At 54.5% G+C, this 22,628-nt stretch overlaps 7 protein-coding genes and 1 non-coding gene across 8 annotated transcripts; 4 read left to right on the top strand and 4 right to left on the bottom strand.

The window, feature by feature from the left end:
* Positions 1-898: 898 nt before the first annotated feature.
* Positions 899-3,080, bottom strand: CLUP02_17338 (uncharacterized protein; the record flags this gene model as incomplete). Its single annotated transcript, XM_049296250.1, has 5 exons — positions 899-1,267; positions 1,344-1,501; positions 1,760-1,934; positions 2,187-2,389; positions 2,864-3,080. Coding segments are annotated over 5 exons (1,122 nt in total), but the record flags the coding sequence as incomplete, so codon positions are not given.
* On the bottom strand, positions 3,081-3,887 carry CLUP02_17337 (uncharacterized protein; the record flags this gene model as incomplete). The annotated part of the gene is made up of 2 exons (XM_049296249.1): positions 3,081-3,318; positions 3,394-3,887. 2 exons carry the CDS (start codon positions 3,885-3,887, stop codon positions 3,081-3,083), a joined length of 732 nt encoding a protein of 243 aa, XP_049137473.1.
* Positions 3,888-4,325: 438 nt separating this feature from the next.
* On the top strand, positions 4,326-5,042 carry CLUP02_17336 (uncharacterized protein; the record flags this gene model as incomplete). Its single annotated transcript, XM_049296248.1, has 1 exon — positions 4,326-5,042. The coding sequence occupies one exon, from the start codon at positions 4,326-4,328 to the stop codon at positions 5,040-5,042; it is 717 nt and encodes a 238-aa protein (XP_049137472.1).
* A 4,029-nt stretch (positions 5,043-9,071) lies between these two features.
* CLUP02_tRNA345 lies at positions 9,072-9,143 on the top strand. The gene has a single exon. It is a non-coding gene; the product is annotated as a tRNA-Ala (tRNA).
* A 393-nt stretch (positions 9,144-9,536) lies between these two features.
* Positions 9,537-10,677, bottom strand: CLUP02_17335 (uncharacterized protein; the record flags this gene model as incomplete). Its single annotated transcript, XM_049296247.1, has 4 exons — positions 9,537-9,679; positions 9,730-10,150; positions 10,197-10,477; positions 10,524-10,677. 4 exons carry the CDS (start codon positions 10,675-10,677, stop codon positions 9,537-9,539), a joined length of 999 nt encoding a protein of 332 aa, XP_049137471.1.
* A 2,666-nt stretch (positions 10,678-13,343) lies between these two features.
* CLUP02_17334 (uncharacterized protein) lies at positions 13,344-17,794 on the bottom strand (the record flags this gene model as incomplete). Its single annotated transcript, XM_049296246.1, has 17 exons — positions 13,344-13,510; positions 13,573-13,648; positions 13,708-13,822; positions 13,880-14,095; positions 14,149-14,375; positions 14,407-14,526; positions 14,713-14,817; positions 14,875-14,995; positions 15,089-15,194; positions 15,250-15,476; positions 15,544-15,619; positions 16,588-16,756; positions 16,830-16,950; positions 16,998-17,005; positions 17,080-17,413; positions 17,486-17,684; positions 17,743-17,794. The coding sequence occupies 17 exons, from the start codon at positions 17,792-17,794 to the stop codon at positions 13,344-13,346; spliced, it is 2,439 nt and encodes an 812-aa protein (XP_049137470.1).
* Positions 17,795-18,479: 685 nt separating this feature from the next.
* On the top strand, positions 18,480-20,903 carry CLUP02_17333 (peptidase family M20/M25/M40 protein; the record flags this gene model as incomplete). Its single annotated transcript, XM_049296245.1, has 1 exon — positions 18,480-20,903. The coding sequence occupies one exon, from the start codon at positions 18,480-18,482 to the stop codon at positions 20,901-20,903; it is 2,424 nt and encodes an 807-aa protein (XP_049137469.1).
* A 667-nt stretch (positions 20,904-21,570) lies between these two features.
* CLUP02_17332 (RNA recognition domain-containing protein) lies at positions 21,571-22,628 on the top strand (the record flags this gene model as incomplete). The annotated part of the gene is made up of 3 exons (XM_049296244.1): positions 21,571-21,590; positions 21,672-22,332; positions 22,404-22,628. 3 exons carry the CDS (start codon positions 21,571-21,573, stop codon positions 22,626-22,628), a joined length of 906 nt encoding a protein of 301 aa, XP_049137468.1.

Below are 22,628 nucleotides of genomic sequence, written 5' to 3'. Positions count from 1 at the left end.
TTTTCAGACAAGGGGTCCCCTTTTTGCCTGCAATGTCGCAGATACAGCGAATAGAGTAAGAACAAGAGAACGAGAGAACAAAAAAACAATATTAAAATCACTGCGTCCGAGGGTCCAGCGTGGTAATGTGTGCCGACCTGCGCAGGCTGTAAATAGACACCTAGTCATTAGTCGGTCATCGTATATATCCGTTTGCAGCACTTTGGTTGGTCCGGGGTTAAAACGTGCCGGGTGTATCTTGTTTATTTGATGCCCCGGGGAGTTTTTTCTTTTTGCAACCCCCCGTTTTGTCGTCATGCCTCGCTGCTGTCTTTCGGCGAGTACAAGGCGGCATTATTATGTTGCAGTAAGTAAGTGCGGCATGCAGGTCTCACTTGCCTTGTCTATTGGAAATAAACTAACACTCGAGTTCGACATTTGATTCACACTCATCAATCGACACGATAGCAGCAAGTCTCGTAGACTGCAGCCGATTGATTCTAAGGTGGACGGTCATTACGTAGAATACTTACCAGGAAACCCCACATCGCTAGGTCTAAAATTGATGCAGCCATTGCTGACTTCGATGTCAGGAACGTGTTATCGACAAGGTCACTGGGCCAATCTCACAAAAATCGCACATTTTTGCACCAAAACCAATGCATTGAGTATCCTCGCGACTGTTGTCGCCTTCCCAAATCCCATGTGACCGCTGTCACCTCTCATTCATAGCAATAATGCCCTACGACTGTTGTCGTCTGTTCCTCCCACGTTGCGTCTATGATGACCTGCAACCATTACCACCTCCTTCAAATCACGTACGGCCGTTGTCGCCTCTCATTTACATCAATGATGCCTTACGACCGGTGTCGTCTTTTCCTTCCATGTCATGTCTATAATGACCTGCGACTGTTGCCGCTCACTCAGCCCTGCGGCGCTCAGCAACCACCAAGTGGTCCTCTTCATTCCTGGGTAATCTGTGCCTTTTCTCGTCTCCCACCACATGCTCATGCGTGCCAGAAACGCGACCAGTGATGATGTTGTGCATGTGCGGCGTGATCTTGGTGACCTGGATATTACTCTGCACATGGAGCATAAAGTATGTGTGACCAACGGCGCCAATCTCCCAGTCGGAACCATTATAGGTTGCCTCGTAATGAGGGGGGAATTCAACACCTCGGCAAGTGAAGAGGCGGATTCGAACCGGTGTCGACTCGTTCCTGTAACACACAGCGGCAATCAGGACGAACGGGACTTGTTCAGAGGACGCGGCCTCAACCTGGAAAGTCTAGATCGAGTCCAACGTCTGCCTTTCGTCGGCGGCCGGGGGGGTACTCGATCCGGATAAAACTCGACGGGCGCACGAGCAGGCGTTTGACCAAGTCACCGGATAGCTGGTTGACCGCGGCTCGCTTCTGGATCTCATGCCCCAAGTTCAGCGGACCTGACCCCGCCTCTCGTGCGACGCGGATGAAGCTACGATGGGCCTCCTTGCCGTCGTCCTCATACACCCACTTCTTTCCTGGTCGCGAGACGGCGTGAACAAACAGCAGGCGGGCGGGCTTCTGTCACAGGAGCTGGGACACTTGCTCCGAATGAACGAGCTTCTCAAACGTCGCGGGGCCTGATGTCGGGCGTTGACTCCCTTTCCCACATTCAGTCTCCACCAAATTCCACAGTTTCGCGTGTTGAACTCTCTGAGACACACGGCCCGGAACCCGCGGTCGCTAGTGGGATAGGTTTTTCTGCCGATGATCCGGCCGCTACCCGGCCGCTGAACGCATTTTCAGGATGCCAATCATGTGTTGGCCGTCGTTCTCGCCAAGCACCCCATCAATCATGGCGTGCAGCTGATCGCGCGGGCCACCCATCGCAAATACCTCGTCGGATCGAGTAAGGTTAACAATCGCGCCGTGATGGTCAGCGTCCTTTGTCACTCTGAACCCGGTGGTTCCCTATTCCAGACCGGCGTCGAGTCAGCCAACGGCGGGCCCGCTCGAGGTCTTGCGCCGACGTCATTTGTTGGTTGGAAATGGTGAGCGGGATCGCTCGCGCCTCTGTTCCCCATCGCCGATGAGATCGTGTGTTCGAATTCTCGACTGCTGGCGCGGTCGCCGCGGTCTCTCTGTCTCGATGAATCGGAATTTTGCGACGACATTTTCTAGTGGTGTTGGCAAAAGGTCCAGCGAAGAGTTTTGGATACGTACAAAAAGGCGGTTGTGTGTTTGTGTAAAGGCGACAAAGATGAATCGGTGAGGTAGCGTGCTTTGTCTTGCCTCCTTGTGAATGGAGAGCAAGGCCCGGCCCCCACTTCGGTGGCCTCCGTGTGCTGTGTAGTCGCCTCGGATCGGTCCGGCCCCATTGTTTCTGACAGCCGCCGACTCGAGCATCCGAGCAGCCGCCGGGTAGACTACGACAAATTCAACTAGGTCACGGGCAACGAAAGCACATTTCACAGGAGAAGTATTCCGTAACGGAAATTCAATTCGATTGCACTACCCACCCGGTGAATGCCTATCCACGCCTCCCAGTCGGGGGGGTCACTCATGCCCCTTGGTGTGCTCATCCATGCCTCTCAGCGGGCTCCTGATGCCTTTCAATGCTCATCCCCGCCCCAGTGGGCTCCCCATATGCCCAACACCACCCAAGCCTCCGAAAGAATTGATCCATGTCTTCTCACAAGGGGCTTCTCGCAATCGCAGTCCCGGTCAGTGACTCCTCGTCCGCTGACTTGCCGCTCTCTGACTCCTCGCCTTCTGACGTGTCGTCCTCCGTTGTATCGTCTGCTAACGTCTTGTCCGAGGACTTTTTATTCGAATTTTTCGACTTCTTCGTCGTAACTTAAGGTCTGACAACTTCAACGCCGTCGTCAATGCATGCTCACGTTCGTCATCGGTGTAGTCTATCAAATCCCCATAGAATGAGGCCTTTGCGTGTGTGTCTTGCGCCACGGGGGCCACGTTCGTCACGGAAGGCATATCGAAAGCGGAGTCTCTCTGAGCCAGGGGGGCCGGGAGAACTTTCAGCTTTTTGATCCCAGTGGAAAGGCCTCCTTCAGCCGTGGTCGGCGTCGGGGTCACAACGTCAACCGACGGGTTGCCCTACGCGACGTCAAGATCCGTGGCACCAGACGGAGACACCAGTGTGCCCTTTGGAAAGTTCTCGTTTGGAGCCAACGGGGGCGTGGCGACCGCGTTCGCAACGTCCTGCGACGTCTGGGTGTTGTGGACCGCCGCATTAAAACCGATCTGCAACGTATTTCTGCTGTTGCGGATATTATCCTCACTGGAGGCACTCCTTTCCTCTAACAATGGGGCGTAGTCGATGAACTGCTGAGCACTGTAGAGGTGTGTTGCCGGGTCCTTGGACAACTTTTCTCTCTCCTTCTTTCAGAGCTTGTGGTCGAAGTTAAACCAGAAACGCTCCGACTGCTTCAATTCCTCGACAAAAGCCAAAGTCCAAGGATACACTCCCTGAAGGTCCCAAGATGAGAGTCCCTGATCAATTCTTTCCTTCTCCCACATGATCCAAGGCTTCCGGGAGCGGATGGGGGGCACGTTGATGCGGCGGTAGAACACGATCTCGTACTGGTGCACCCAACCGAGCTCTCCAGAGCGCTTGCAGTCATCCCAGTTATGAGCAGTCGTGTTGCATAATGGACAGCCCAAAACAAGTCCTGACTCATCCGGGATCAGACTGTCGCAGAGATAGTGGTGCTTGTGCCCACATGAGCCGCAGACGGCAGTGATCTTGAATCTCTTGCTGTGATCAAGACACTCTATACGATATCTCTCATGTTCCCAGACATTGCCAAAGATATCTGGCAGCTTACTACCTCGCAGAACAGCACGTTTGACCAGCTCGACCTCGACTTCAGGCATGGCAAGAATTCGTTGATGCTCCTGCATGCGATTCCGCGGAAGCTGCTGAGGTCTCTGATCCAGGGCACCCTAGCATTTGACACTGTGAACTCACGAGACGCGAGTTGCTACCCGGCAAAAGGACAGGGCATCTATGCCATTGACGTATACATTGAAAATTGAGGTGGGAAGTTCCTCGGTTACGACGAGATAACCCGCGTCATCACCGAATTGAAGGATTATATCAAGGCATACAGGATCAACTTGCGAACTCTACATGGTCAGCAGGCTGAAATTGCTGAGAGGATGCTCTTCAAGAAGGCGTATGCCTTTTATGATGCATTTGGGACCTCGGCGACCGACAAGACACGTCTGATTAGCAACTCTGCCGACTTGTTTGTGGCTAATAACTTGGTGAAGGCGCTCTAGCGCAGACAGCGTGCGGCTACGGACCCTCGTCAATTCAGTGTGCATCAGATCCAAGGCATGCAGTATGTCGGATGCTCCGGTGACCTTGGTACCCGGGTGCCCGTTTACGCGGCCAACAATGCCCTTGGAGGCAAGCGCACGCTGGACCCGACCTCGATCAACACGCCGTTGATACTTCTTCTTTCGGCCATCAAGGCTTCTGGGCTGGTGCCCAAGACGGTGTCGAGAGTGATACTTAAGACCTGGGAACCCCGATTGCTGCCCATAGCAGAAAGGCTCGTCGTCTCATTGGCGCGATCCAACTATTTACAGGATGGCTTGAACGTGGCCGAAGGCGGCGGGCAAAGGGGCAAAGACGGGGCCTCAACCATGCGTCACATGGAATCTGAAGTGTTGTGTGTGCGGCCCTACTTCAACCTAAATATTCAGCTTTCCGTCGCCGACCTTGAGCAGAGACGCGTGTTTCTGGACAACCTCAAGGCGATTGACAGCGCGAGGGGGGATATTGTGAAGCTGTGTCGTGAATACGACGAGCACAAGCTTACGCTGGACAGACTGCTGAAGCAGTGGGAGACCGAGCTGAAGAAGGTCATGAAGAGCAAGACGGACAGTCTACGATTGCAGCACACTGCGGTCACTGCCGAAGAGCTTCAATGGCAGAGGCTCGACGATATCACAATGAGGGTGTGTCTACGCCTGGGGATACAAGACGAAGAAGTCGAAGACGTCGAAGAAGTTGAGGGTGAAGATGAAGGGGCCATAATCGTGGACTAGACCGTGGCGTGGTAGAGGATTCCCTTGTAGGCGTTCCTAACACCGTGGAGTAGACCGTCATGGGCGTCGTGCCGTCGTGGGCGTTTTGCCGTCGTAGGGAGGCCACTGTGGGCGTGACATCGTGCAGTAAACGTCGTGCCGTCGCGCCGTCATGACCACCGTAATTGAGACCAACCGTGGTTAGATAGGTGTGTGGGCGTCAATAATAAAACTTGTTTCTTGTGAAAACCGTGTGCGATTATGTGTATACTTCGTTTGTCTCATCTATTCCGGTCGTATGTATTCAAGTTTAGCGATCTAGACGGCATCAGTTAGCTTTATTGAGTCAAAGGTGCTCATTATCTGGGTGAAGACATAGCGGCGTAATGATTAGGACTCAAGGGTAGGCGTGTTTATGAGAAAGCTGCAGAGTGATTAGCCCATCGCCGTACCCAACAAATACTTGACACTCACTTGCCAAATGTGGTTGTGTGGTACCTTCTCATACACATTTTCACATCTCACTTAAGAAATGAGAGGGTCCATGAACTTCATCCTGGCCAGCCCAGGTGTATAACCCATGGAGATCTCCCCCCATATCGGCTTCTCACACAGCATCACACCATTAAGCACACATCTCTCGTAGTGTATAATAGACTGATTGACCTTTCCTCACTTACACGTTGCATTCGGCCACGGGCCCGCCACCGCATTCACCACTTAGACCCGCGGGCGTTCGACTCGTCGTCATCCCGCAACTATTCTACCTGGCCATAATACTAGATATTAGTGGACAACAGATCACCAGGTTACAAGCCTGCGTGGACGGATGTCGCGTGGTCAGGGTTCCTTGACGTTAGGAATAAGTCTACCCGCGAACAGAGCAAAACGCGGCCGAGATAATCCCACGCCATAGCCATCCCAGAAAACGCCTTAGCTAAAGACATCACAGGCACAACTAAGCGTTTATGATAGTCGTAACCCCGTTACTGTGGCTAACTCCAAGATAAACAACTCTTTATAAGAGCTGACTCGCGGCTGTTCTTCCCGGGCCCTACAAGTCAACAGGCCTGTAACCAGGAACGCTACAGACGTACGACTCATCGAGACCAGGCGCCAGGTAAAGACAGTCGCTATGATTGTCTGCACCGCTCGCGGAAGGCACGTTGACGGGCTTATTACCGCGAGTTCCGTCATTTCGACAAAGGGCCCCTTGCGAGGGTGAGAATCCTCGCGCCTCATCTCTACAAAGACGAAGACCGTCCCCGGAACCGTCTTCATACCACGTCGATCATGGGGTCCGCGCATCTCAGCTGCGCCTCCCTCACATCTCTAAGCGTTGTACTAGCCCCTCCAAGACGGCAGACGTAGACCCAGGATCGAAGCCCCATAGAAAGCGTGATAGAATCGATGCACCAACTACAGCTTATCAAATCGCATTCATCGCAGGGTCACAACTCGTTCATCGTTTCCCCGTCGAAGGGCCGTCAGTGTTCCTAGCCGGCTTCGCTTGAACGGCCCGGAGTAGAGAGGCATGCCTGCGTGCATCTATATCATCTCCGAGGCCGATAAGGAACCAAGCAGCGCCTTGGGTGTATGTGGCTCGGACGACACTGAGGACCAAGTGTTCGCCCGTTGGCTTTCCCAGCAGCCTCCGCTCGCTGGCGTCGCCCCTATAGAAAGCAGCCGATACTGCATCAGCGGCCGGACCAGCGTTGACTCGGCGTTCTAGGCCTCTCAAGCTGGGCGGCCAAACGATCGCGGCCAAGATTCGTTCGTCGTGACTATTCCCAAGAATCACATCGCAGGAAACTGCTTCGAATGCCAAGGCTCTCAAAAGGCCAAACATCACCTTCCTGGCAATAGCTTGGCATTTGGGTACAGGTGTACGCCCTTTACTCTGCCTCGAATAAGCCCTGGGCCATATGAGGGAGGCGGTCCTCCTGACCTGGAAAACGGTCATGCTGCTGCCGTCTCGACGAATTTATCATGAGTGTGCTTGTAGATGAGCATGGAGCCAGTGATATTGAGGGGGTTCCACGTCGCAGCATCCCTTTGTCTCAATACCTCCATGTATGGTGGGTTCTCTCACCACCAACGGCCTGAGAGAATGTGTGACTTCAGAGTGGTCAAGGACGACCTAAGAGTGTTGACGAGCAGATCAACGCCTCATCAAGCATACATCAACAGATATATCTCCATGAGTTTCACGAACGCGGCACCGAGTTCGAAGCACATGCGGCCACATTACTCAAGGCCCTTGTCGAAGCTCTGACACCCCACACGGAGAGGTCCCAGGGCCGTTTGAACCGTACAGGTTTACCTTAACTGATTTGCTCAACATTGAGAATGCCCTGACTTCTATGGGCTTTCTTGGTCTTCCCATCTACGGCGGCACAGAAGGCATCCGCTGGGGTGAACTGTTATATAACTATGATGAGGCAGACAAAATCGCAATTGCGATAACCGTGTGTGCACGCCTCATCTCAACGTGGTCGATGAGCGCATACCGCTCGCGGCGAAGTATACGAAGAAGACGAGAGGGAGATGACAGAGACAACAGGTATCGAGGCCTTGCTCACAACCCCGGGCCTGCATGACGCCGCCGCAGTCGATCGGTAAAGCGGGGAAGTATGGGTGATCTTGAGACTGAAGTCTGGGTCGCCATCGTGGATGGCCAAAAGGGCCTGCCAATCGAAGAAAGGCTGACTATTGAGCAAGCTCAAGGCCATATTGATGCCTCCAGGCTATACGCCTACGCTACATGACCGCAAGATCATGCCCCTCGAAGAAAGCGTTACCACTGGGAAGGCTTCACTCTTGCGAAAGGCGTAAAGCGCCGTGGGTTCATGGCTAGGTATAGATAGGGCGATCTATTAGACCCTCGTTTGTCGTGGTCCCGCGGGAGGCTCGGGCTGATGGGTTCGGCAGATGGCATGTTCCATGATGATGCGGTAACCAGTCTGTTCATCTGTAAGTCTACGACCGAGTTTTTTAGGTGCCCACATCTCAGGGAGTGGGCAGCACCCAGCAAGCCCACCCTCGAGGACGTTAAAACTAAGTATTTAACGTGAGATGTGGCGCTGCTGGTTTCAGCATGGCATGTTCTTTTTGGGTTCCTATTGACCATGGGCGATCTATGTGGATGCGGATCAGCGATCCCGACTCGTTGATCGACTACGATGATGGCGCCTGCTCGTTTCCCGCCGATTCCGTCACCAGGGACATCGATGACCTCGTAAAAGGGCCACTGGCTGTAATGGGAGTATTCTGGCGGATATGTATATAGCTGGCGTATGGCTACATGAGCTCGGCAACTTATAGGTCTCGACGACTCGATATGGCGAGCTCATACGGCTTGGTCGGGGGACCTTTGGTGAGATTGTTGAGAGGAAGAGTAGCCAACACCGACGGCATCTTTATTTCTACGACAAGGACCAAGGTGTTGGTTCGACTCGACATGACGAGCTCAGAAATGAGTACGTTAGATATATGCTCGAGAGCAGGAAGAAGATCAATTCGGGCACAGAAGCAGCGTTTGGGAGCGATAGGATCACTGAACAATGCGAAACACCCCAGGGCCTTGATCAGCAAGTCGATGCCGTTGGGAAGCTTTTCCCTAAAGCAACCCATAGCGACGGCATACGTTTGTTTTAGAGCCACGACGTGGTCGGAGCTGAGGCTGGATATTCCTCATACTGGCATAGAAAGGTTGTGGGGTCAGCGCGGCTCACCGAGAGTCATGGCCAACAGATAGCCAACAGAGCAACAATACAAATAATATCTTCACAGTGTGATCGTCCGGTAACTGAGTGTAACCAGCCTAGGTATCGCATGGGTGCCTGGCTCTGTTTAGCCATTAACCTTTCCGGGAGCCGCACGCATCCGACGAAGCTAAAAAACTTGCCGCGTACTACTTGTCGTGACACTCGCCTCGAGGCTGTGACGATGCATACAATGGACGTTGTTGCTGTGCAGTTGGCGAGCAGCTTGCTGTGGCAGCACTCAGCTATATAATGACAAAATTCACCTCGAATCACATCACAGGTTGGGCGATTGGTTTAGTGGTATAATGACCGCTTAGCATGCGGTAGGTCCTGGGTTCGATTCCCAGATCGTCCAAAATCTTTTGTCCATTCCGTGTTTTTTGCTTGATTCGACAAAGAAAATGGCAACGAAGATGTCGCGCCTCAGTTAAACAACCGCCCAACTGCCCTGAAGCTAATGTGCGCACGAGTCGCGATCTGTTGACGATGCAGAGTCACGCAACGTATCAAGAAGCTCCGTATGCCTCATGCGGGGGATCCACTTTAAATCACGAAAGCAGCTTCATCATCGCATTCAAATTGTTTGCACTCCATTATTGATACTGGAGCTAATAGCAACACAGAGAAGAGCCCATCCAGCCCGTCCGACCAACGCCTAAGCCATGTTATTGCATTCGTGAGATGTAGCAAGTTTTCCGAAACGCCAGATATCCCGGGGCCGTCCACCCTCATAAATGTTACAGTTCAATCACGCCTCCTTGGCCACGTCGCTGGTCGAGGGCGTCGCAACATCCTCACCGACAGCGGCAGCTCTGAGGTGTGATGGGTGGGCGGGCTCGCTGGGGTTGCCTTGGGAGCTGGTCGCAGGCAGCAGATCCGTCAATTGTTTCTCTAAACACCCCATTAGCATCGACAACACCGGCGCATCTCGAGAAACTTACCCAAATCTCTTATGCGGTGACGGAGCATCTGATTCTCTCGGACCAGCATCTGGGTCTCGGCCTGGTAAAAGGCGCTTTCATCGCGACCGCCGAGGGTGTACTGTTCGCCACTGTCGCCGCTTATAGATGTTGAGCGCAATCTCGGAGAAGCGCCGCGACTCGGGGTTCGAGAGCGGCGTTGGATATCTGCTCTTGCCATGTCAAAGGAGCTTCGGGGATGGGGCACAACCGGGGATCGCGAGAAGGAGCCCGAGGAGGGCAGCGGAGCGAAGCCCGATGGCGGCTGCGAAATGGGGGTTCCGTGGTTGGATCTCTCAGAAGCAATCGCCGAGTCCTCGACTGCGGAAGAGTTCTGTCCCTGGCCAGCTTGGAGTTGCTGGAGCTGCAACTGCTGCTGACGGATCATCTGGAGGAGGCGGTTCTGTGTGTGTCAGCTTGTATCAAGTTCGATGCACACCTAGACATACGACTTGAGCTTCCTGCTCGGCTTCAAGCTCCTGGTGGAGCTCTCCCAGACTAGGCGCCCGATTGTGATGGGGGTCACCACCAGGAACCATCATGGGCGAGGTTGTCATGGGCTGCGGACTGGCGGTTGTGGCGCCAGTCTGCCCATGTTGGTTATCTGCGACCATCTCACCCGGGCCGGGAAGAGAAGGATCGTTAAGCTGCAGGTTCATGAGAACCGTAGACAGTCTTCGGCCGGCGTTGGGTGACTGTCGACTTCGAGATACGGAACCGCTGGAGGAGCCTGGTTCAATTAGCGAGTGTTTTCCGATGCAGTAGGGATTACACACGTCGAGAGGGTTCGTTTTGAAGGCTAGCATTCAACGTAGCTGCGGCTTGCAGCGAGGTCGACTGGCGTCGCGGCGAGCCAGCGGGGGACTCCCCACGAGGAGCTGGACCGCCGTCCGCAGGAGGGAGAGGAGCTTCGCCGTTGGTGGATGACATTCTGGATCGGATGGGCAGAGATGGAGGAGATGAAGGAAGAGAGTTCAGGTCTGGTGCCATGTCATTTGTGAAGGACTATCTTGGTAAATCGAGTGGCTGATGAGGTGCCAGGCAGTTGAAGCGAGGGATCGTCGTCGCGATGGTCGCAGCTACCTATGCGGTGACAAGCGGGAAGGTGGGGTGAATGTGCGTCAGAAGTGGCGCGTGAGGTACCCAGTGTGAGGTAATGCCGGGGAGCGCCAGGGCGGTAGGAGCTATGGGAGCTGGAAGAGGTTGAGGAACTCGAAGAGCCTGAAGGATTCAGAGGAAAGGATAGCAAAGGGCATCAAAGGCCGAACACAGTCATTGGTGGCATGCTTTCTGAATGTCTGGTGACCGACGATTCCTGAGTCTTGAGTCCTTCATTTGTGCAGGTCACGAGTGATATCGGTCGATCAACGAACCGCAGCAGCAGGTGCTTCCAAGTTGAGGGGCAGCGCACCAAGGCACCTTCCAGGTTCAACTCCTTACCTAAGGCGGTAGGTGCCCCTGGGGTGACATCTTGCTCCCCACGAATCAGAGTGCCTGAGGTACCTGACGACGGGGACCTTCTTCGACTGCAAATTCTTAGTCATCCTAACCTGACGATGATGGCACCACATCCATCATGATCCATCATCCGGATAGACCGTGACCATAGGAGGCCATGGTCCCGTTTGCAGCCGTCTTTACACGCCAAATGCCATCTCCTTTAGCCGCCTGACTCTCGCCAGCTTAATAAGGGTCTTGCCAGACTCTCTCGCGAAAATTACCCGTGACTCCGGAGTACCAACTCACGGCCCTGAAATCGCCTATACCTATCTTTTCAACGTCGCCTTGACCCGGCAAGCCACGGCTGCCGTTCGTGTACGTTTCCCACCTGAAGGGAGCTCTGGAAACAGTTAATCCAGCCGGATGGCGCGCTGTCACCGAAGAGACTTGCGAGCGGTCTCCCGTTGTTTATCTTCCGGTGTCTATTCTCGTCGGGGTCCGTTCTAGCTGGAGCACACAGGTCTCAGGTGAGCACCATGCGCAAGCGGCAAGCCGCCGCCTGGGTGAAGTGATGCGCAACGGGGCCTAAGCTTTCTATTCTGGACATGTCGCCGCTAGATCTCCCGCCAACGCCGCCGGGCTGGGCAACCGTCGCAGCGACCGCTCCCGATCATGGCGCCGCCATGGCCTGTCTGGTAGAGTTGTTGGCCTTTGATGTCCAGCCCCGAGGGACCGGCCAGCGGCTGGTGGCGTCGATGCCCTCAAAGCCTATGTCGCCATGCCGGAGCTAGAATGGCGTAACGCATACCTCGCTGGCAGTCGCTCTCGCTTGTGACGATTCGGCTGCCAGGCACAATCCGAGATAGACCTACGTGCTGTCGTCTCTGCAAACAAAGAAACGCCACTGTGGATGTGGCCATTCGGTGGACCGTGTGACGACGGGCTACCGTAGTTGACCGTTGTAGCTATCAGATTTGTCTGACTTTGAGACATACGGATACATCGCCATAGCACCTTTACGAGTTGACGCAACGCTGGAATGTGGCCATCAAGCCCGCCAGTCTGGTTTCCACGCTGCCCCGGCCTTACGACTACGGACGTAGCTTGCGAACCATTCGGCCGTGACGGAGAAGCACGTACAGCTGCGCGCCCATGGCAGCAACTGACACACGTCGTGAGCCTCAGTAATCGAGTTGGCACGCAGCGGTTGCCTTGGAATGTGACCACCGTTACGCTTGCAAGCATTCGCACCACTAAAGCGGTTGGATCACAGTTGCATTCATGATGTGCAGTAGCCGTCTAGCTAGGGCGCGATACAGAGACCCCAACGCCTAGTCACAGGCCCAGCAATACGCAGATAACGTGGCCGCCCTCTTATCTCGATATCTTGCATCATAACCTACGTACGTAGGGATTGACAGTCTGACCACGACAACGTTGAAGCCGTCAAAGTCAAATCCCAACGCCCATACCGAGCAGCCATCGCCACAAGCAAGCCGGCGCGTCGATCGGATGAGCCCGGATGCTGCTGCAGTAGCTCGTTGCCCGCGGGTGCCTTACGGACTTTGTGGTCACCAAGACTGCAGACAAGAGGTTCATGGAGCCGTACGTAGTAGCCTTGCGGACAGGGGCATGCCTGCTTCGAGGTCACGAAAGAACCCGGCTCGCTGGTTGGTTTTCCGGCGACCAGGGGGCTTAGACCCAGTCGGGCCCCGAGAGGTATGGATAACTGGGATAAATGGGAAGACGCTACTGCAGGAACAACGCGACTCCAAGAACACCATCGCACCAGGTCTTTCGTGTGCGATCCCTAGGGCAGGGCTGGAAGTTTCTTGTTCATGGTTTGCACGGCGTTCGGCAACGAGATTTGTGCTGCCGACGCTGCGTTATCGGCGTTTGGAGTTGGATCTTTGGTCCGAGACAGAAAATCACTAAGAGATCGAAAAACAGGGTTGAAACCTGTACGTAGTGCTCCGTAAACGGCTGTCGTGGTTGGGGTCCGCCCTGGACACAACATATCGGGGCCCCATCCGGTAGTGCCTGCGTGGCCTCGTTATCAACAGGGTCGGTTCGATATTGAACGATCCGAAGAGCCTCTTCCGAGTTGCTCGATATCGTCAAATAATTGTGGGATAATTCGGCCACGACAACAGATCTCATTTACAATCCGGGACCAGCGGAAACTTTTCCGGGGAAAAGTTCAGAGTCGCATTAGCTCGCAAAATGCACCTGGAGATGCACCGTGGGACACTCTGGGCACCGTTGCTTGGGATATGATGCTGCGTATCTGCACGAGCGCCGCGTTCTCTCGTCTCGCAAAGGGCTGGATGGCATCTGCAGTGGCCGAGCGGTTCGCAAACATTAGCCCATGCAGAGGCAGCCCACGTTGGAGGCGGTAGGATGCGATGCTCTCGGCAGGATTGGGGATCACCAAGTCGCACGATGTGCTCTCGCCACGCGTCTGTCTCGATACACTTGGTATTGGGACTTGACCCGTCGTTGATCGATTGCGGACCTCACCTTCCATGGAGGATCACCACTCGTTAGCCCTCCCAAGTGGCGATGGTGGCTTGCGAGAGTGTTTCGCAAGGTGTCAAGAGTCGACGCCATGGATCGCACCAGAGGGAAAGGAAGGCTAACATGATTCTAGACGCCGACGTGTTGGACCATGGGGGGGATTGACACAGAACACGGGGAAGGACAGGGCCGACGAGCAAGCGACGGGGGTGTTGAGATGCAACGACTTTGAGTTGGTTGATCCGCTTCGCCGCGCCTCCAATCTTGGCCAAGGGGCTGGCTTGGGTATTTCAAGGTGAAGCTGCAACTCGGATGCTTGGCAAGACGACTCGAGTGGATTTCATCTTTTGCTGGAACAAAAGCCTTGTCATCAAGGGGCCAGGTCGTGGGGCTGCGGCAGGCGGTGCACATCTTCATAAGGTTCGCAGAGGGAGGATGTCATACGGGAATGGCCGCTTGGACAATTGTCCGGATTGAAGTTGTGCACGAGAGTCATCGTTGTGCACCCCGCCGGCGCCTACGACGAACCCTGCCGCGAGGAACAAACATGACCCAAGTCTTGGGACTGGAGAGAGAGCGGCAATCCAAGGAAGCGCGGATTCAACAAGCGACCTCAGGTAGTAGTCGGAAGCCAAGGTTTCGAGAGCTCGGAGAAATGAGAAATGGCGGTGCTAGAAGGGAAAAAGGGCCATGCGCAGGGACCCAAGCTCCCAAGCCAACATCTGTGCAGAGGGTTCTCGTGGTTCTAGGTGCCGTGGGTGGGCGATTACAGGATTGAAGGAAGCGGGAAGGGGGGAAGCTCCGACACGTCGGTGGCAGAGGCTATGCTGCGTTGGTGGTGATGAGTGTGGTGTGACTTGTCAGTCGTCATTCATGACTGATGGAGGGCGCAGATTTCTGATTCAGATGGATGTCGGTTCTTTATTGCAGATTTTTCCTTTCTTGTTTCCCCTTGAGCTCATTTCATATATTTGCTTTTCCAAACATCCACGGTGTGGTATGGAGTACTGGGTGCCAGGTGGTTCGCTCCGGGGTGGGGAAAACATTTCCGTTCCAGGATGTCTGCTTCGGTGCGGTTGGTAGATGAGTGGGGGAGCCATGGCCCGTCAGGCCCTTAGGGCCCAGGACAAGAACCACTGGGAAGCTTTGCCCAGAAAGGATCTATGCCACATTTAGCAATGGAACGTCGTTATTTGCCCCTGCAGGAAAGGCCAGAGCTGCCCGCCCCGTCGGAATTTGGACGAAATCCGTGACGATGATTCGTTGCGGAGGGTGAGTACTTGTAGGGTGGCTTTTTGGCGTGTTTCCGTTTATGAGATACGTACCGACAGGAAGGAAGTTGTTCTCAAAACATCCCCGGAATAATTCATACTACGTAAGGCACTTTACGCAGGTTGGGAGCATGGGACACCGGTCCTTCAGCGTCTGTTCGCCTGTTCGTCCTTTCTTCTGCCGCGTCCCAAGGGTGAACCCAGCTTCTGTCTTGTGAACTTGAGCATGGTGACATGGTAGACCTGTGCTCCGTAGTGCGTACACAACTCGTACATGGCAACGAGAGACGAGTTGTTTCTTGTTTTTGTTTGGGTGTGGTTGTACGGAGGATGGAAAATGCTGTGAAAGGCCACTTCTCGTCGTGGGCAACCGCAGTATCAGTCGTGTACCCGATGGAACGCTTCAGCTCATTGTTTCTCTCGTCAGGTACGTTTTGTATACGAAGTAAAGGTAAGGCAAGGTGACCGTGAAGCAAGGTGTATGGAGTAGAGCATCGCGCCCTGCGTCTTATCAAAGGTACGTACCCTGAAGCTCAATTTCAGAGGGATCACCAAAAGACAGGATCACCGGCGTCGTATCGTCATTTCGTGGGCTGCTGGTGCTGCCGACCGGCGAAAACCGACCCAGGCCTGGCCCTCAATAACTGCAGTCTGTCAGGGTGTCCCTTTGAGATTGTCAGTTGGTCGCGCCTCTTTCGGTTGAGGCTTTTATTTGCATCGTTTTGCATTACTAGAGGATTGCCGCAGTACATATAGACGCTACCCTGCCCTCGAATTCCGCACTATTTAACCTTAACCCTTTTCTTACCTATCCTTTTCTCTATTCTACCCTCTCCCTTATTAAGGGATCGTTAGAATCGTAGTTTTAATAGCTTATTAATAAGCTAATATTATTATTTAGAAATAAGTAACTTACTCTTATATATAAGTACTAAGAGTTTTATTATTATAAAAATAATAATAAATATATTAAAGTATTTAAAAGAGCTTTTTAATAAACTTTTAATACTATTTAAAGTAATTATCCTCGAGCTATAAAAAGAAGCTAAGGTACTATATTAATACGGCCCTATTTATTTTATTAATATTAATAATACCCTTTTTAATATAAGATATATTAATAATATTCTATAGCTATATTATTATATTTTATAAATTGTACTTAACGTTAATAAGGCTTTTAGCGTTATTTACTAAGTTTTTTATTAAGGTCGTTATTATAGGGTTAGTTTAGTTATTAATATTTTAATAAGTATTTTAACTTAACTTAAAAGCTCTTATAGCTCTTAAAAAGAGGTTTTTAAAGGACTTATAATTAGACTTTTTACTTATTATAAGTAAAGCTATTATAGTTAAAACTATAGTACTACTTACGGACCTTAATAATAAGTAGTTAGTAATATAATTATCTTTTTTTTATAATAAGCTTAAAAAAGTATCTTAATTTAAGTACTAAGTAGGTACTATACTATTTTATTAAAACTATATTCTTATACTTATAACTTAGAAAGAATTAACTTTCTTCGATAACAAGGTACTTAGAGGCTTTCATTTGCCGTCCGGCCCCAAACAAGAGATTTCTCTGGGTAGTATCGACCAGGGGTTCGCGAACGCGGCGGGCACACGACCCCAAGATGGATTCGGGCATCAGGGGATCCCAAAGGAGAAGAGGCCATCTCAGTTGCAACTTGCCAGTGTTCATGGGTGCCGGTCAGGATGCAAAAGAGTGACTCGCCAATGCTGTAGTAATCCGTACGGAGTAGTCCTGCACAGGCTGCACTCTGCCACTCAGCACCAGCACTGTTGCTCGCTTGCTCTTGTTGCCAGCTAATTGTCAATTTGAAGAGTTTTCACTCCCTTTTCCCGCCTCCCAGGGCCCAGCTTCGTTGGTCCCCGAGTGGCCCCCTGTCCGAGAGTGCCGAATGTGGCCAAGGTGTGCGACTGAAATCCATCCCTCTGCTCATTGCCGGGGCTACTGTATAGGTGTAGAGTCTGTATCTGTACTCTGTAGTTCGTACTCACGCAGCAGCCTATGACTACAGAGCGTCCGAGGCCCGAATATGTCTGCCCTTTGCTTCCGCTTCCGCTGTGCAGGGCTCGCTACATGGGACGGGACGGGGCTGAATGATTGGACGTATTGCCGGGGGCCCGCGAAGCAAGGGGTCACCAAGGTCCAAGGAAGAAAGAAAAGGGTATCTGTAAGGATGTCAGGATGGGCAAGGTTCAAGGAGGTTATTGACGGGGTCCAGCGCTCCCCAAGCTCCGGCTCCCAGCTCCCAGCTTGCCAGCCTGGACGTAGGAAGATGCTGAGGTGGGACGGCGGACGCGCCGTCTTCTCGGCGTCTCTCCCTCCCTCGTCATCAGATGCCAAAGCGGGCGAGCAGAGGAGCATGCTGGCATAGTAGGTACTGAAAGTCAGCGTGTTGAGCAAGTTGAGGCTGATAGGTGATCGAAAATAGGTACCCAAGTTGTAGGTAGGTAAGGCAGGCAATCTTCAGAAACCTGAGGACTGAGGTGGAAACGATTGAGGGTACGTATCTTGCAGACCACGGGCAGGGAAGGAAGTGCAGTGCAGTGTGCAGCGGGTGCGCTTGCGCCTGTGATGCCTGCGCCTGAGCAGGTACCTACGCAGCATGACTAGGTAGGCGGGGTGCGCCTGTGCTGGGCTAGCAGCTCCCCTAACGGCAAAGTAAAATCCACCTGCCTGGCCTAGTGGCCGAGCTCACTTGCACTTGTAGCGTTGTACTCCATCAGGTACCGCGGGTACCCACGCTGCACCGCACATCCATCCGCAGGTGGTCAATGTCCCCCTCCCCCATTGTTGTTATTGTTGTTATTATTACTATCGCCCGAATGCCCTCCCATTTCCTGCTTTTCGCGGGTGATGCCTCGTTTTATTTCTCTTCTCTTCCCCATCTGCCATTCTGACCCCCTTTGGTGCAGCTGGCCCGGTTAGGCAGGCCCTCTCTCAGTCCGACAACTTCGTACCCACCACCAACTTCCATCTCAACCAACCACCAACAACACAGTTCTGTGAATTGCTTCTTTCTGTCGACACCAAAGAGTACAAGCCAGCCTCCAGCTTTCAGCCTCCCGCCGCGCCGCGTCTACTTGCAATAGTACCGTCTTACACGCTCATATCGGACACGCCGCCTTGCAAGAAAACGAGATATCACACACTCATCTCTCGCTCGCCTCTTTGGGTCTCCCCTCACAACATCCTTCTCATCAGACCTTCATCGTTTCCAAACCCACCCCCCGACGGACTGTTGCCGGGGTTCAAAAGGTTCCACTTCAAAACCCTGCCAACAGTTCAATTGTTTCTTATGCCTACCGAGCTCTACCACTCGCACTGCCAAATCCACCCATCGTCTTCTGTTATGCCCATGCGCATTCTCGCCTTTCACTCCAGCTGTCTTATACTCACGTCACCGCCCGCGCTCTCACCACGGGACACTTCTCTCTCGACAACGTCTGGCTAGGTAAAACACAAAAAACCCCGTCATGGCCGATGTCGAGCCAAACAGCCCTAGTGCTGCCAACTTTGCGGAAACGCTGCAGTACCGCGCAACACAGTCCCGCAGAGCACGACCGCCCGCCGTTGAACCCGCCACCGCAGACTCGTCGAACCGCGTTCCTCTGCGCTCCGAACACAGGCTTAGCAGGCGCGATTCGAGACTGGGACTGAGGAGCATCTTTGGCAGGGCAAAGGCGTCCCGCGAAATCGACCCCTCGGCCTCGTACTTTGACACGGGTCGCCCCAATAGCATCCGCGCCTCGCTGGCGGAAATCAGCAACTGGCCCTATATGCGATCCGAAGTCGCCATATCCGGCACAAACTCATCACGACCGACGTCCGTCGCCACCAACAATGTGCCGTTCAACGACGCTTCCCTCCAGAGACGGCCCACCACTACCGAAAGGACCAAGCCACAAAACGCCCCCGCGAGGTCATCTCGCGGCAACCTCGCAACCTGGGACCCCCCACCACTGTTCCAGGCATACCCCCAAGCCATCAAACACGCCCAGCTTCCCACGGCCACGACGTCCGCCGATGTGATCCTCCGTCTCACCGACCGCAAGGGCAGCGTCAGCATCCGAGAGGACTTGGCTCACCTCGCCCTCACCCCGGAGCTTGCTGAGGAGCAGCTCGCCGACAGAGCCGTCGAGAAGGTGCGGAGGAAGCACCTGCGAACGCTGTCCACCGTTAGGCTCGAGTGGACGTCCAAGATCTATGTGCTCTGCACGTCCGGGTACCTGCTGCAGTACAACGGCGAAGGCAACTTTGATCGCCTCCCGGAAAAGGTGCTGCACCTCAGCAAGGACTCGGCCGCGTTCGTCAGCGACGCGATTCCCGGCAAGCACTGGGTTCTTCAGGTTTCCTCGGCTATGGAATCGAACGGTGTCTCTTCGGCGGACTCGCGCGGGCTGCTGTCCCGCCTGCCTTTCCGCGCCGCCGACAAGCGACACGCCGCCAACTTCCTCATGGTATTCGAGAGCGCCGAGGAGATGGAGTCCTGGATCGCTATCCTGCGCCGGGAAATTGAGTCGCTCGGCGGGAAGAAGACCCTCTCGGAGACGGGCCGGCCCAAGGCGGATCCCAAGATTGTACAGCTTCGCGGGCAGCCGAGTCAAAGGACCCTGGTTGTACGGGACCCCGACAGGTTCTCGCGAGTGCTGCCGCCAGACTTTTCTCTTCAGTTGGAGCAGGCCCGGCTTCACGAGGACGACCGCCGCCAGTCCATTATTGACGCTGAGATGACGCGCGACCCCTCCATTGACGACATCTCCACCACCAATAGTATCATCTCCCATGATGGCCGGCAGCTCGAGAGCCTGCGTGACAGCACCAACCGGCTTTCGTACATCTCGTCTGGTCAGCGCACCTTTCTTACCTCGGCCGGCTCGTCGCCCGCATGCTCCCCTGTGCGCGACAGCTTCGCCAGCAGCCACCTAGACGACCTCCCTCCTGCAGAGCATGACTTGCCTGCTGCGAGACCCAGACCCAACGCCGCGGCCATCCTCGACCGCAGACAGTCTCTGCAGACTTCAGGCTATCTGGAGCTGCGCGGCTCTCCCATGTCGCGACCCCAGTCCACGTATACCGAGGCCGACTTCGCGCATGTGGCCGCCAACTTTAGCGTTCCCATGAGCAGGCGCTACAGCGCCGTCAAGAGCCCCTCGTCGAGCCCCGAGCAGACGAGGAGCAACCGCGACTCTATTTCTAGGATCGCCCGTAAACCCCCGCCAACGGCACTTGCCATGGCCCGCCCGTTGTCGATCGTGGCGGATCAGCCATCGCCGGCGTCTCCGGCGCAGGCCCCCGAACTCTCGCAAGTGTGCGAAGAAGAACGGGAGCGCCCGAACCTGAGCCGCGATAGCATGGCGGAGTTCCCTCCCCGGCAAACAAGTCTTTGCCCCAAGGAGCAGGCTGTCACGGTCACCATCCGTACCAGCCCGCGAAAGTACGCCAGCTCGCCGTCTCTGAACCAGCTGGAGGGGTCGCCTCTGTCGCCGGGACTCCGAACCTTTATCCTCCCGTCAAAGACACCATCTCCGGCCTCGTCGAGCGGAGCATCCCACACGTCTCCCCGTCCGCAGTCGTCGTTTGTGTTCCAGTCTCCGGCTCAGAGGGCCACCCAGAGACTCAGCGCACACTCTGTCATGAGCTACTCGCCACGGAGCGAGGACGTAGCCACTGGGCTCCCGATGCTGCCCGAGTCAGACTCTGTGTCGCCTCGGTCCATGCCGCGGGCCCCGATAACACCTCCTACTCCGTCGAGCAAGCAGCTCCGAGTTGACCACTCCAAGGTCGTCTTGGGAAGACGCAGCATGCCTCAGCTGGTCGAAGGACCTCCGCCGGCACCGCCGCCAAACTGCGCGCTGCCGCCCATCCCTCAAAAGGCACGCTCTCATTCCAAAGCGTGACCTACCTGTCATTCACCTTGATTCGATTCATGTGACCACATCTTTTTTCTTATCTTTCAGGCTATGGCCTATAAAAACCGCCCATGGCGGCGCGGGTGTTGAATCTCCTATGTCTTTTAGTTTGTTGTTGTTTGCGTCATACCCCTTTGCTGCGCAAATCGGCGTTTTATGGATAAAAAGGCGCCCTCCCGATGATATGCCATCTGGACGGCATTCGGAGTGTTTTTTCAATGGTGAACGTGCATCTCACGGCTGGTTTTGGATGACAAGGGAAAAGGCGATAGATTTCCCTGCGAGGGGCCCGATGACGCAGTGTATGACTTGTAGCAGTAGACTATGCCCTGAGGCAGTACAATATGAAGAACATTTGATACATCAAGGGAAGAGTGAAATGAGTGTGAGATGGCCTTGACAGCATGTGTGTCGGACCGCTGAGGCTGAGGTAACGGTTGCGAGACCAAAAAGGGCTTAGCGCCATCTTCCCCACACCGTCTCTGGTGGCGCACCACGAAAATCAATCAACATCAAAATTCCTCCAGTTCTAGACCCCACCACCGATTTGACCACCGCGACAAACCGCTTCAGGACTGCAAACCTCTGACGAATCCGACCGATATCGAGAACGGGATCCGATTACAGCGTATACGAGAAGATAAGGTTGCCCAACATGGCTACGCCCAAGACCAAGTACGCTCGACTCCTGCACACAACTTTGTCCGAACGAAAGGGAGAAAAAAAAAAGACAGCTAGCTAACCCCTCTCATTCAGGCACGACTGGGCCGACGACGAAGACGTCGAGGAGACGTCGACCGAGCTCCCCGCGCCCCAGACCATCAGCAACAAGGACGGCACCAAGACGATCATCACCTTCCGCTACAATGACCAGGGCAAGAAGGTGAAGATGACCCGCCGCATCCGCTACACGACGCACACCGAAAAGGTGAACCCGCGCGTCGCCGACCGCAAGACGTGGTCCAAGTTCGGCCTCAGCGCCAAGGACCCGGCCGGCCCTGCTCCCGACACCACCTCGGTCGGCGAGAACATCATCTTCCGCCCCAGCACGAACTGGCGCAAGGACGAGAAGGAGGCGGGCGAGGACCCCGGCGCCCAGGCCCTCAAGGACAAGCTCAAGGACAAGCAGGTCAAGTGCCGTATCTGCAACGGCGAGCATTTCACGGCCCGCTGTCCCTACAAGGACACCATGGCGCCTGTCGGTGCCGACGGCGCCGACGTCGCTGCGGGCTTGCCGGACGACCCCGCCCCCGCGGCTGGCGGCGCCGGAGGTGCTGGCGGTGCCGGTGCCAAGAAGGGCAGCTACGTCCCGCCTGCGCTCCGAGCTGGCGCGACTGGCGGCGCGGGTGCGGGTGATAGGATGGGAGGCAGCAAGTACGGCGAGCGGGACGACCTCGCCACGCTGCGTGTCACCAACGTGCGTACCCCCCTTGACGACGGAGGAGTCCTGGTGGTCTTGAGAGCTGTGATACTGACAATTGTGTACAGGTTTCGGAAATGGCAGAGGAGCAGGAGCTGCGCGACATGTTCGAGCGCTTCGGACGCGTCACGCGTGTGTTCCTCGCCAAGGACAGGGAGACGGGACTGGCCAAGGGCTTTGCTTTCATCAGCTTTGCGGACCGGGGCGACGCCGTCAAGGCCGCGGCCAAGATGGATGGTTTCGGTTTCAAGCACTTGATTCTCAGAGTCGAGTTCGCCAAGAAGGCGGCTTAA

Source organism: Colletotrichum lupini, chromosome 10, assembly GCF_023278565.1.
Source record: "Colletotrichum lupini chromosome 10, complete sequence".
Lineage (NCBI taxonomy): Eukaryota > Fungi > Ascomycota > Sordariomycetes > Glomerellales > Glomerellaceae > Colletotrichum > Colletotrichum lupini.
The sequence above is the reverse complement of the archived record's forward strand: the minus strand, read 5'-3'. Positions and strand labels throughout refer to the sequence as shown.